The 13,545-nt window shown below is 60.4% G+C and overlaps 1 protein-coding gene across 1 annotated transcript in view; it reads right to left on the bottom strand.

The window, feature by feature from the left end:
• SND1 (staphylococcal nuclease and tudor domain containing 1) overlaps positions 1-13,545 on the bottom strand; it is a 68,658-nt gene that overhangs the window by 38,730 nt on the left and 16,383 nt on the right. The window contains exon 10 of the mRNA XM_066318957.1: positions 11,867-11,980. Within this exon, the coding sequence (XP_066175054.1) occupies positions 11,867-11,980 (114 nt within the window). The remainder of the gene's footprint in view (positions 1-11,866; positions 11,981-13,545) is intronic.

Below are 13,545 nucleotides of genomic sequence, written 5' to 3'. Positions count from 1 at the left end.
CAGAATGGCTTTTCTGGAGCGGGAATGCTCCATGTTGGGGCAGAGGGAGCTCCATGCCCTCGGCACATGCTGCTCCCAATTAAGCAGCTTGAATTAAAGTTGTTGTTGGTCTTGTCAGCAGGAGCTGCACCTGGAACCAACATCCTCTGGGAGCCACTTCCATAGCTCTGGGATCAGCCAGATCTGCCACCGGCGCTGCCCCATCCCGAGATCCCACTGCTGCCCGTGACCCCAACACCTGCCCACCCTCCTCAGCCCTGGGGATGGAGCTCCACAGGCATCAACATTCCAGCTATGAGACCCCAAAGGGGGATACAGAACCCCAAAGGAGGGTACTGGACCCCAAAGAGTGACACAGGATCCCAAAGAGGGGTACAGGACCCCAAATGGAGGGTACAGGACCTCAAATGGGAGGTACAGGACCCCAAAGGGGGGCACAGGAAACCAAAGAGGGGTACAGGGCCCTGTGGCCAGGACAATCTGGGGTGGGAACGGAGACCCCAAAACCCTGGAGCGCGACAGCCATGGGTCCAGTAAGATTGGTGCTCCCATGGCAGGCTCCACTCCCTGCTCGCTCCAGGACTTGCTCCACACTCTGCGTGACCATCCTCATCATCCTGGGCAGGGATGAAGGCCCAGGGAGCGCCGGGAGCCGGAGCAGGAACGCCGCAGGACAAATGGGAACGGCGGGGAACGATGGAAGCGACGGCACGGAAATAACCAGAGCTGCTTCAGCACAACGGAGAACTATAAATAATAAAGTTATAAATTATAGAATCTGGGAATCAGGGAACGGGTTGGGTGGGAAGGGACCTTACAGCCCCTTCAGTGTCACCCCTGACATGGCAGAGACACCTCCCACTGTCCCAGGCTGGAGAGGAGAAGGATCCAGGGAGAGCTTCCAGCACATTCCAGAGCCTAAAGGGGCTCCAGGAGAGCTGCAGAGGGACAGGGGACAAGGCCTGGAGGGACAGGACACAGGGAATGGCTTCCCACTGCCACAGAGCAGGGCTGGATGGGATCTTGGGAATTGGGAATTCCTGCCTGGGCTGGAATTGCCAGAGCAGCTGACCCTGGATCCCTGGCAGTGCCCAAGGCCAGTCTGGACACTGGGGCTGGGAGCAGCCTGGGACAGTGGGAGGTGTCCCTGCCATGGCAGGGGTGACACTGGAGGGGCTCTGAAGTCCCTTCAAACCCAACCCATTCCATGATTTTATGATCCCAACATTTCTGGCTGAGGAAGAACTGGGGAAAAATCCCTTAATTTGGGCTGGGCTGCTGACGGGAGCTTCCCAAGGGGCTTTAATCCCTCTGGCAGCTCCATGCCAGCCCCAGCCCAGCTCCAAGCCCCTCAGTGGGGGCAGCAGGGCAGGCAGGGCTCTTCCCGAGGAATTAATGGGGGAATCAGCCGAGCACGGCGCTGCCCGTTCCCGAAGGATTCATCATCCGGCACCGCTTGGCTCGGTGCCCCCTCTCCGGGGCTGATGAGGAAATTGAGACATCCCAAAATATCCGCTCCTTCCACAGATCACTTGTGCTTTTCCCTCCGTCATTTCCCCACTGCAGCGCTGGAATTCAGTGTTAAACGAGCCTGACTTCCCCAGCAGCCCCGGGAGCTCCGGAAGAGCTGCTCCAGTGAGGCTGAGATCCCTGGAAAAGCTGTGCCAGCAGCAGCCCTGCTCCAGGCACCCACGTTCTCCCAGATAAACGGGAGACACGGCTCTGCTGCCGCAGGGTTCCTGTCCCAACCGCTGGAATTCATCCACCCCCAGCCTGTCTCCCTCTGGAATGAACTGTCCAGAAAAAGGTGGAAATTGTAGGAGTAAGTTGGATTTATGCTGAATATCCTTTGGCTGCTGGAATGCAGATCCTCAGCAGCAGGCACCTGGAACTGGGGCACAGCATTCCAGGCATCCCAAACCGGGCCCAAGGAATTGGGGGATGTACCCCAGACACCCCAGAGTGGGCACCTGGAATTGCGGGATGCATCCTGGACACCCCAAACTGGGTATCTGGAATCGAGAGTTGCATCCTGGACACCCCAAAGTGGGCTCCTGGAATTGGGGGGTGCATCCCAAGCCCTGTCATGGTTGTGAGATGCTGGTTCTGGGCTACACCCAGCCGTATCCGTGCAGCCCCCAGGACATCCCAGAGTCCCTGGATGTCCCCGAGCCCCCCAGAGCTCCCAGTCCCAGTCCCATTCCCAGCTCCCGAGGCTCTGTCCGGGATCCCACACCCAGCTGATTCCAGCACAGAAAGCTCAGCCCAGAGTGCAGCTGGAGGAGCCTCAGGGTGTGGCTCCGGGGGCATTAGGGGGATGTGGCTCCCAGGGCCACGCAGATTTTGGAATCCAGCCATGTTTTGGCTGCTCCACTCCCACAGAGAGGGAAAATAGGGTCAGTGTTCACGGAACAGGGATGATCCCGACCCAGGGCCCAGCTGTGGGACGCTGTGACACCAGGAGACACCTCTGCTTCCTGAAACCATCATGGAGGGGACGGGAATAGGGACAGGGACAAGGATGGAGCTGGCAGCTGCTGCCAGGCACGGCCATTTCACGGCTTGGGGAAGAGCCTCCACGCTGTCCCCGCTGTTATCCCGGACTTCAGAGGATAACTGCAGACCCCGAGGGATGCGGAGCAGGGCTGTCCCTCCAGGCCCTCCCTGCCCTGGATTTGGGGTTGTGTGGGAGGGGACTCACTCCCGGCCCCTTTTGTCCCCGCTCCCGGCGGGTTTCATTCCCGTGGATCTTCCCACATGGCCCCGCGGGCACCGGGAGCAGGGTCAGGGCAGGAATCAGGAGTGCTGGGATGTGGAAGCAGCTCAGAGCCCGGCCCAGAGCTGGAGCTGCACTGAGCGCTCCAAGCCCACCCGCACGTGATGGAGGGAAGGAGGAAAAGCAGCTGGAGAAAAGTAGGACAGCGGGGCTGGGAGCAAGGGAAGTGCTCTGAAGGATGGAGCTGCCTCCCCTCTGCGGGGCCTGGGACAGGGGACACCCTGAGCTGTCACTGTCCCTGTCATTGTCACCATCACTGTCACCCCTGCCCTGCTCACAGGACATGCTGATACCTCCCTGCCAAACCCAGGGGGCTGCTCTGTGCTGGCAGGTCCGGGAAAAGGCAAGATGGATCTATGAGCCATGGCACAGGCAGGATGGATCCATTATCCACGGCACAGGCACGATCCCTGGCACAGGCAGGATGGATCCATTATCCACGGCACAGACCAGATCCACGGCCCAGCCCCAGCCCCTGGCACGGCCCAGGTCACCTCCAGCACACCCACGGTGACACTGGGGCCGTGCACTTGCTGCTTGCACTGGGAATTTTGGGAGGTTCTAGGGTACTCCTGGTGTCCCCAAGGACAGCTAGTGCCACCAAAGTCCAGGAACTCGAGCTGGGGGAAGGGGGTGGGGGGGCTGCAGGTGCCAGCGAGGGACGTTCCCAATCCATCCCCCCTCCATCCCATCCATCCCTCACATCTCCAAATGTCTGGCACTGAATCCCGCTGGTGCTAATGGAGGGGGAATATTCATGATTCCCGATTCTGGTAGCGACGCTGGCAGAGGTGGCAGGAATGGGGGAGTTCCCACTGCTCCCACAGCTCAAACCCCTGAGTGCTGCCAGGGCTGGGGAGGCTCCGAGCTCCTGCTCCCAAGAAGAGATGGATGGGTGCCCTGGGATAAACACAGAGCCTTGACCTGGCTGGGACCTCTATGACCATCCCAAGCCGGGAGCAGGATGGAACTGGCAGGTGGGATGTGAGACTGGGCCAGGCCTTGGGGCTGGAGCTTCCCTGTCCTGCCCATGTGCGGATGGAGCTGCTCCTGTCCCCTCCCTGCCTCACTGGGTGATGGTACCGTGTGGCCCAGCCCTGTCCCCAGTGTCCCCTCAGCCATCCCCACTGGTCACCGGGCAGGATCCGGGGCGATGCCAGAGCCATGCCTGCTTCCCACATGGAGCAGAGGCTCCCGAGCTGGGAGATGGGAACGGAGCCAGCGCAGAGGCTCATCCCACACTAAAATCAGGGATCGATTCCCGAGGCGCAAGGGCCGGAGCATTAATTGCAGAGCTCAGCTCTGTGCCAGGACTGAGGCTCTGCTCCAATTCAGTGCAATTTTCCATGCGCTGAGGAATTCCAGCAGCTCCCGAGGAGCTCAGAAGGTCAAAGCTGCACTCTCCCAGCAGCGTTTTCACGCTCATCCAGCCGAGCGAGAAACAGCCGGGCCTGGGCACGGACCAAACCTCTGGAGCAGCTCCCGGAGCACGCGAGGCTGAAGCAGCATCCCCGGGAATGTGAGCTGGCAGGTGCCTGGATCTCCCTCCAAGCATCGGTGTCACAACACCAGGCAGGAATTACAACAGAGGAATTACAGCACTTAGCGGGAGGCGGCTGGGGAAGGATCTCGGCACAGCCCCATCCCCGGGGATCGTTCCTGCCACGCGGCAGATCCAGGTTCCGGCGGCAGCAGATGGGCTGAGCAGGGCCTGCTCAGAGCAGCGCGGCCCCGGGGCCTCCCGGAGCTGCTGCCTCATGGAAAAGCTGCTCCCTAATTGCTGGCAAGCTCCTGCTCAGCTTCCCGGCCGGCTCCGGGGCTGGCCGGCTGTTCCGGCACCAGCCCGGCTTCTGCTGCTGCTGCTGCCGCTCCAGCGCTCCGGGCTGGAGTCTGCTCCCGTTTCGCTGCTGAGCTGCTGCTCCCTGAGCCATGAGCAATTTCCTGGGATGCCAGCAGCTGTAATCCATACAGGAACCCAACTGTGCCAGCTCGCAAATGAATCCGACCCGGAGCAGGCCTTGTACCTGGCACTGGCAGCTCCCCTGGGAGCCACCTCCGCCGCCTGTTTGGACATTTGCTCGTGGCTGGGGAGGGAAAACGCTCCGGAGACGAAGCGGAGCCGTCCCCTGGATCCCCCCCCCCGGCCAGAATTTAACACCCTGCACTGCCAGGAGTCGCGGTGCCGCAGTCCAGAGGAGCGGATTAAACACCGAAGGGCTGCTTTTCCAGGCAGGAATGACTTGGGGAGCAGCAGGAGGCTCGGCAGCCGCAGATGCAAGCGAATCACTTTTCCCGAATCGCTTTTCCCGGCGCAGCACTTGCTGCCCGGAGGGCACATTCCAGGTTCCCAGAACACGCTGACTGCACTCGTCTTCTCCCTGGAAGCGGCTGCAGCTCCCATTAAATATTGATCCGGGAACTCCGGTGCCCCTGCACCTCCTCTCTCCGGCTCTGCCAATATTTAGAATCCATTAAAGTCGCGTGCGGAGCTCTTGGAGCTGGGGCGGCTCCGCACCGGCCACGCCGGCAAATCAGTTCAGTTACACAATCCGTGGATGAGCTGCCATGATCCCTGTAGCTGTAATTTAGCGGGAGCAGGCCTGGATGAGTTCATGGCTTTGTTCCTCGTTAATCTTTCATGCTCGTTGAGTGCGGAGCAATTTGTGTAGTACAAACCCTGCACCACAAATCGCAGCCGCAACCTGCTCCGCGTGCTTCCCGCCCGGCATTCCCGGCGGGCCCGGCCTCGAATTCAACCCTGGATGCCCGGGAACGGCTCCCTGGACTGTCCTCATGGCACCCACAGGGACAAGGACAACAACGTGGGAGGGACATGAGAGGGCCTGGCTGAGCTGGGGATCCCCCGGTTCCTCCAGGCTCGTTACCAGAGGGATCATGGAATGCTGTGGGTGGGAAGGGACCTTAGGGACAATCCAGTGCCACCACTGCCATGGCAGGGACACCTCCCACTGTCCCAGGCTGCTCCCAGCCCCAGTGTCCAGCCTGGCCTTGGGCACTGCCAGGGATCCAGGGGTAGCCATAGCCCTGGGGATTTGTGTCGGCACCTCCATCCCTCCAGAGGTTTTGGCAGAGCCCAGTGAGCCGTTCCCGCCTGGAAAACGCTCCCTCTGCCAGCCCCTCCTCCCGGCCTTCGCCTGACAGGGCTGTGGCATCACCCGCGCTCCCGAGGGTGCCAGCGCAGCCTCTGCAGGGCCCCAGGAACGTTCCCAGCTCCCAGCAAGGCGCTGCCAAGCCGTGAAGCCGCCCTCTTCCCAAAATCCAGCTGGCTGCTCCCTGGAAAAGCTCCCGGCAGACACCTGCAGACCATCTGTCGAGCGGCACCCACCAAGCGGCACCGGGCACCCACAGCACCCCAGCCTCTCCACGGGTATCCAGGGTGGCTCAGAGCCGGCAGCAGCAGCTCTTTTCCAGGGATGGAGCAGCTGGGATTGCTAAAAATGGGTGGGATGGGATCTTTCCCAGCTCCTTTCCCAGCTCTTCTGCAGGGTTATAAATCCAAACTGGAACGGCCTCAAAAGCAGAGCTCCATGGGCCGTGCTGTCCTTGGCCCCAAGGTTATTCCCTTGCCCTTCCTGCCTCCGACAGGGCTGGCAGAGCTCCAGGCAGGTCGTTGGTACAGAGCCCTTCCAAACCCACAGAAATATCCCAGGAAGCAGCAAGGGACAGGGAAAGGAGCAGAGGAAGCTGCAGCTTTGATGGGTTTGAGTAAAACACTCCCTGAAATCTGCTGGAATGTAGCAGGATGAGCAGCAGGAGCAGCCACATCTCCCACGGCTCCCAAGGGAACGAGGGACACAACATTCCAGGCACACAAAAATCCAAGAGTCAGACCCTGGCACCTCCAGGAGCAGTCGGAACCCCAGAGCCCAGGAACCACTGGGATCTGCAGGACATGGGTGCCACGGGAATCCCACCTGGCATCACCCCTGGGAGCACCCTGGAATGTCCCACATTCTAGCCGGGATGCTGATCCCTGGATGATCTAGCAGCTCCCTGCCTTTGGAATCACAGCAGAAAGCCAAGGAACCTGCATACAGATTCTCTGAGAGCTGGGAAAAAAATACCCGAGCCCAAATCCATCTGTTCTCCCTCTTTCTAAAGCCATTTCCAGCTCTCCTGTGCCACCAGCTTTTCCCTGCCGGGGTGGTGGCAGCTCTGGGAGGCTCCCAGAGGCCAGAGCAGGCAGAGCACCAGGATCCTCCATCCCAAATCCTGACTGGAGGGGTCCGGAATCCCTGCCCAGTACTGGTGCGGGGCAGAGGCACAGGAATGAGCCACCATCCAGGGGAAACAGGGAAAACCAGAGAGCCTCAGCTTTGTGTCCCTGGAAAAGACATCTGGAAGTGTCCCAGGGCCATCGCAACAATCCCTGGAGAAACTCCACACCTCCAGTGCCAGCCTGATCTCGGCTGTGCAGGTGGGACCAGGGAGCAGCTGGGAGAGGAGCCGAAATATCTCTGCCCCTGATCCCATTTCCAGCGCTCCCAAAAGCTCCCAAACCCCGGAGCCCTGGCAGCCTGCACATCCCTGCCCTGGCCAGGGGCACTGCCCCAGTTCCAGCCTCCCAACTCCCAGACCACCCCCAGAAGGCTGCGTGTTCCCTGCTCTGCCCGTTGAATCAGGATCCATGTGTTCGACTCCCCCTCCTCCAGAGAATTCCCAATTAAGAGATCAATTTAGATAAATTGGGGATTGGAGCAGATTCGTGCTGCAATTGCCGCAATCCAGAAAATTCCGCCGGAGCGGCTGACAAGGCCTGGAGTGTGGCTGTCCAAGGGAATGAGCTGGTGGTTGGAGAAGGGAATGGAAACACCCCAAACTCTGGGAACGCTGGTGGCACTGACACCCAGGGAAGCTCCGAGGCAGAATCACCACAGGGGGATCCAGCAGGTCTGAGCCCCTTGCACTCTTCCCAGGAATTGGCTCTTCCAGAATTCCATCCCATGGAACTGCCAGACACGGCTCAGCTCCACCTCTGGATGGATCCAAGGCCAGCAAACTGCTCCGAGGATGGATCCATCTCCAAAATGGATAGATCCCAAACCCCACCACAGGGCTCGGGGGCTGAGCACTGGGTGCCTTGGGAATGGCTTCCCTGCATCCACAGGCACCTAGAGCATCCCAAGGATTGCAGCATCCCACGTTCTCAGCCCCAGATGGGGCCACATCCCAGGGAGAGATTCCAGCCTTTCAGTGAGAGATTACAACCATCCCAGTGTGAGATTCCAGTAATCCCAGTGAGAGATTCCAACCACCCCAGTAAGAGTCTCCAGCCCTTCCAGTTAAGTTTTTCCAGCCATTCCAGTAAGATTCCAACCATCCCAGTGACTTTCCAGCCCTTCCAGCAAGTTTCCAGCCATTCCAGTGAGGTTTTCCGGCCATCCCAATGAGTTTCCATCTATCCCAATCAAAGTTTCCAACCTTTCCAGTGATAGTTTTCCACCCATCCCAGTGAGTTTCCAGCTATCCTGACGAAGATTCCAGCCATCCAGGTGAGGTTTTCCAGCTGTTTCCATGCCCCACAGCACCAGTGCAGCCCTGGAGCAGTGACAGATCCATCTCCAAGCCCATCCATGATGCTCCCGGACAGAGCCGAGCGCTGGGGACGTTCCCAGCCGTCGCTCCCGGGATTCATCCAATGCTGGGAGATGAAAGGCTGGAGATGAAAGGCTGCAGGATTCCATCGCACTCCCTTTTCCGTCTGTCACTTCCCATCTCTTCCACCCGGAGCCGTGGGAGCAATTAGCGCTCGGCAGGTTGGGATGGGATTCCCGACAGAGCTGCCATTCCCGGGGCTCCTGCTCCAGCAGGGATGACAGGGTGGGAAATGCCCACAAAGGGGCACTGGGGGGAAAAACCCTTCCAGGGGAGCCTGGAATCAGCCCTACACTGGATTTTATACATTTTATATTTTATATAAATAAACGTACAGATATTCCTAGAATTTATATGGATCACAGAATCCTGGGATTGCTGGGGCTGGAAAAGCTCAAGGTCACCAAGTGCAAGCTGTGCCCCATCCCCACCTTGTCCCCAGCCCAGAACCCTGAATGGAATTCCTTGGACACATCCAGGGATGGGGACTCCAAATTTTCCCTTCCAAGGCCTGAGCACCCTTTCCATGGGGAAATTCCTGCTGCTGTCCACCCTGAGGCTCCCCTGGCCCAGCCTGAGGCCGTTCCCTCTCCTCCTGTCCCTGTTCCCTGGGAACAGAGCCCAAACCCCTCCAGTGGTGGGGTTTCAATATTATAAACATTCCCATGAATATTCTGTAAATCCTGACACATCCCACAGACATGCTCATGGAGAGATGTCTGTGCTGACATTTGATCCATGAACAGGAGTGTGCACACTCCCTGAGCTCTGGATCCACCTCTGGAATGGCAGCTGGGATGGGGGTCCTCACCCTGAGCCCCAGCGAGGGCGGGTTTGGTCCGTTGTGGAATTCTTGGATATTTTTTCCATAATTTTAACTCGTGGTGTGGAAAGGGAGGAGCACACCTGTCATTAATTGCACTGCCAGGTAATTAATGACAGTGCCAGGGATGGCAACATGACAGAGCTATGGAAGGATGAAACCCAGGGAGAAATAATTGGGATTTAACGGGAGCATCTCAGGCTGGGGGGACCTCAGGAAGACCCCAGTGGGGCAGAACTGGGACCAGTACAGGACACAAACCTCCCAGTCTGGCTGCCCCAGGCAGGGCTGGCACAGACCTGGGGCCAGCACCAGCCCGGCTGCTCCGGCACCAGGAATAGGAGGAGGAAGCAGAGGAGGAAGAGGGAGGCAGCTCTTCCTCTGAGGACCAGGAATTCCACCCTTTGGGGGTCTGGTAGCAGGACCCCAGCCCCAAAAACCCTGGGTGTCCCCTAAAGGTGCGGCTGATTCCAAGTAGTGATCCCAATCCATGGGAACAGCCACAGACACACACAGAGCAGCCACACGTCTGTGACCCGATCCGGGGACATCGGGGTGCTGGGATGTGACACAGGAATACTGGGATGTGGCACTGGGGTGCTGAGATGTGACACTGGGGTGCTGGGACGTGACAATGGGGTGCCGAGATGTGACACTGGAGTGCTGGGATGTGACATTGGAATACTGAGAGGTGACACGGGGGTGCCATGCATGCACAGGGACACCCTGGCCTCTGGGGAACAGAGCCCACATTGAGGGGTGCCCCCAGAATTGGGGAGGGGCCGAGCTCAGCCCGCGCTCCGGGGCCGCAGCGCCAAGCCTGTGGAGGATTTTCCAGCGGCTCCATCCGGCGGCGCGGCGGGGGAGCCGTTGCCTTTCTGCAGTCTCCTTGGAGACTGCGGCCGCTCCGGAGGAGATCCCGTGCTCCCGCTGCTCCCACCAAGCCCCTGGCTCGTGGCAGCTCCCGGCCCCACGCCACCGACGCCAGGGGAGCAGCGGGAAGAGGCCAAGCTGGGAAGTTTTCCATAATCCCGCGTGGCCACAACAAGGCGGCATCCAGGGAGGCAGGAATTTCCAAATTCCAGTTCCCACAGCAACGCGGGGTCACCTCGGGAGCCGGCATAGCCAGGCCAGCCTGTGGTGCTCCAAGACAGAAAACAACCTGGAAAAGGTGGGTTTGGAGCAATCCTGGCTTGGACCCCATCGTGTGCACAGGCACGAGCCTTCCCAGGAGCCTTCCCGGCATCTCCAGAGGTGCTGGAGGAGGAGGAGGGGGAGGGATGTGCCAGGAACAAGGCAGGCACTCCAGAGGTCTCAAGAGCTCTGTGATCCCACAGCTCTGAGCGCATCAGCCATAGAGGGAATGCAGTAAGAGGGAAAAGTAGCAGCTCAGGGATAAATCCCTGCCCTGAGGAGCCCCTGCTGGACTCGGATCAAGGGAGGCAGTGGGAAGTGCCCGGCTCCTGCACCCACAACGCTGTGCCACAAAGGGGCACAGGGACTGGAGTCACATCCTGGCTTCCCAGAGCTCTGAGTGGGATGAAGGAGACTCTGTGACAGAGGGACCAATCCCTCATCCCAGTTTCTGGAACAGCTCCAAAGCTATGAGCAAGGTCAAGAAGACTGCCTAACAGAGGAACCAACCCCTCATCCCAGCTCCTGGAGCAGCTCCGGAGCTGTGAGGGGACGAAGGAGACTCTGTGATACAGGGCGCAGTCACTCATCCTGCTTTCTGGCACAGCACCGAGCTCTGAGTGGAGTCAGGGACACTCTGTGTGTGACACAGGGACTGATCCCTCATCCTCCCTCAACCCTGGCGCAGCTCCAGAGCTCCGAGCAGGGCCAAGGGCGCTCAGCGTGTGCCGCAGGGACGGGAGCCACATGCCGTTCTGGGGCACAGCTCCGGAGCTCTGTGCGGGGTCAAGGGCGCTCCCTGTGCCCGACCCCGGCTCATCCTGGCGCTGCTTTCATGTCCCTGCCACGAGCTTGGCCTGACAGAGCCTCAAACACACCGAGCAGGGACCAAACTGTGCGGGAACAATGCGAGGCTTCCAAACACTTCCAAACCCTTCCCGACGTTCCAGCGCCCGCCAAGAGCCCATCAGAGCCTGACAGCACCAGTCACGAGGCAGCCTCGATGTCCCCTGGAGCCCGAGGACACAGCAACTGCTCCTCTGGGATGTGGGGAGCACTCCCAGACCCCAGCCAGCCCCACGGCCCAGGGCAAGAAAAACACAAGAATTCACCTACTGGGAATCGTCTCCAGCAGTGCTGCAGCCCCCTGGGCCTGCCCCATGGGTGGGGGCATGAGGCTGCAGGGACAGCACATCCCTGAGGAACACCTCACACCCACCGGCCAGGAGCACCCACAGAGCAGAGTGGGAAACCGAGGCAGGGAAAGACAGACGGGTCCATCTCCCTGCAGCCACCAGGGCACCTTCCAGCCCTGCCCAGGCCTGCATCCCATGGGATGGGGCTCCCACAGGAGGGAGTGGGAGGCTTGGTCATCCCAGAAAGGGCAGGAGCCCCACGGGGAGGGGTATCCACGGAGAGCCAATCCTGGCCTCCTGCCCAGCTCCTTCTCATCCCCTCCCTGTCCCGAGTGTCCCCAGGCGCTGTCCCCCCGCTGTCCCCCGTCCCCGCAGTGTCACCTGGGCGATGTCCCCCTCGAGCCGTGGTGGCCGGATGCTGGACAGGTGAATGGTTTTGTGGTCCCCAGAGTTGAGCTTCACCACGATGGCATCGGCGTTGAGCACCTGCATCACCTGGGGACAGAGACAGAGCTGAGCGTGGGGACAGCGGGCACCTGGGCACACCTGGGCACACCAAGGGCCAGGTGCCACCAGCTCTGCCACCCTGGCTTCCCTCCCCAGTCCCATCCCAGGGGTCACCAGAGGAATGTGGCTCCTGGGATGGTGACATGTGGCACAGCAGGGCACTGCCACCCATGTGAGTCCTGGGTTTCATTCCAGAGGCAATTCCAGAGGGACAGGAGTACCAGCTGGACACTGGACAAGAGATGATATTTGGGGAGGAGAGCAAACGAACCAGGATCATAAAGTCAAGGAATCCTGGAATGAGTTGCATGGGAAGGGACCTCAGAGCCCCTCCAGTGCTACCCCTGCCATGGCAGGGACACCTCCCACTGTCCCAGGCTGCTCCCAGCCCCAGTGTCCAGCCTGGCCTTGGACACTACCAGGGATCCAGGGGCAGCCACAGCTGCTCTGGCAATTCCAGCCCAGCCAGGAATTCCTTCCCAAGATCCCATCCCTGTGGCAATGGGAAGCCATTCCCTGTGTCCTGTCCCTGCAGGCCTTGTCCCCAGTCCCTCTGCAGCTCTCCTGGAGCCCCTTCGGGCCTGGCAGGGGCTCTGAGCTCTCCCTGGAGCTTTCATCTCTCCAAGCTGGACACTCCCAGCACTCCCAGCCTGGCTCCAGGCAGAGGGAGCATAAGGATCCCAGTGGGGCTCAGGACACAGGGATTTAACATTCCCCATTCACCCACTGGCAGGACAGGGACCTTCCCTTGCCTGCTCCCAGCACAACCCAGTCCCCTCAGTCCAAAGGGCTCCCACTGCTGCTTATCCTCGATGCTCCGAATCCCCCACGGCCCTGGAGCCGTGGAGGAAGGCAGGAGCTGATCCCACTCCAGCCCTTTTTGCCTGACAATCACACCCACCCCTCCCAGCATGCTGGGCTGGAGGGAGAGCAGGATTTAAGGAATTCAGATTCGAGCAGACACCGAGGATCGCCAGGGCAAAGCAAAGCCCTCGGGAACATCCCAACACGCGGCCCCGGCCTCTCCCGGCTCCCAGCTCCTGCATTTTTCCTCGGCAGGAGCAGCCCAAAGCCGTGCGCCTGCCAAGTGGAGTAATCCAATCTCACGCTCCAGGGCATCCAGGGGCGAGGAAGAAGCGGTCTCTCTCCTTCCTCCCGCCCAAGACTTGGGAAAAGCGGGATGCGAAGCGGAGCTGCCGCAGCCAGGGCCGCTGCGGGTCAGCTCCGGGGGCAGATCCCGCGCTCCATTACACATCCAGCACATGCTTCCCTGGGAGCCGCGGGAGCCGCGGGAGCAGCGGTCACATCTCATTTGTTCCCTGGCAGGAGGCAGCAGCCGGCCAGCGGCTCCCGGCGCTTCAGCAGCTCCCGGCATTCCAGCAGCCGCGGGCACTCCGACCCCCAGCACAGCCCGGATCCATGTGGGAGCAGCAGCGGGGCCGAGCTGGGCCCCTCCAGCCCCGCAGCGCCCCTTCCTTCCCAACTCACGGGAGCCTGCACTGGGATGAGCTGGCTGCGAGGGGATGCAGGACACAGGAGGCGGCAGGATATGG

The sequence above is a fragment of the Sylvia atricapilla genome, chromosome 5 (assembly GCF_009819655.1).
Source record: "Sylvia atricapilla isolate bSylAtr1 chromosome 5, bSylAtr1.pri, whole genome shotgun sequence".
NCBI lineage: Eukaryota > Metazoa > Chordata > Aves > Passeriformes > Sylviidae > Sylvia > Sylvia atricapilla.
Note: the sequence above shows the minus strand (reverse complement) of the source record. Positions and strands in the feature narration are given on the sequence as shown.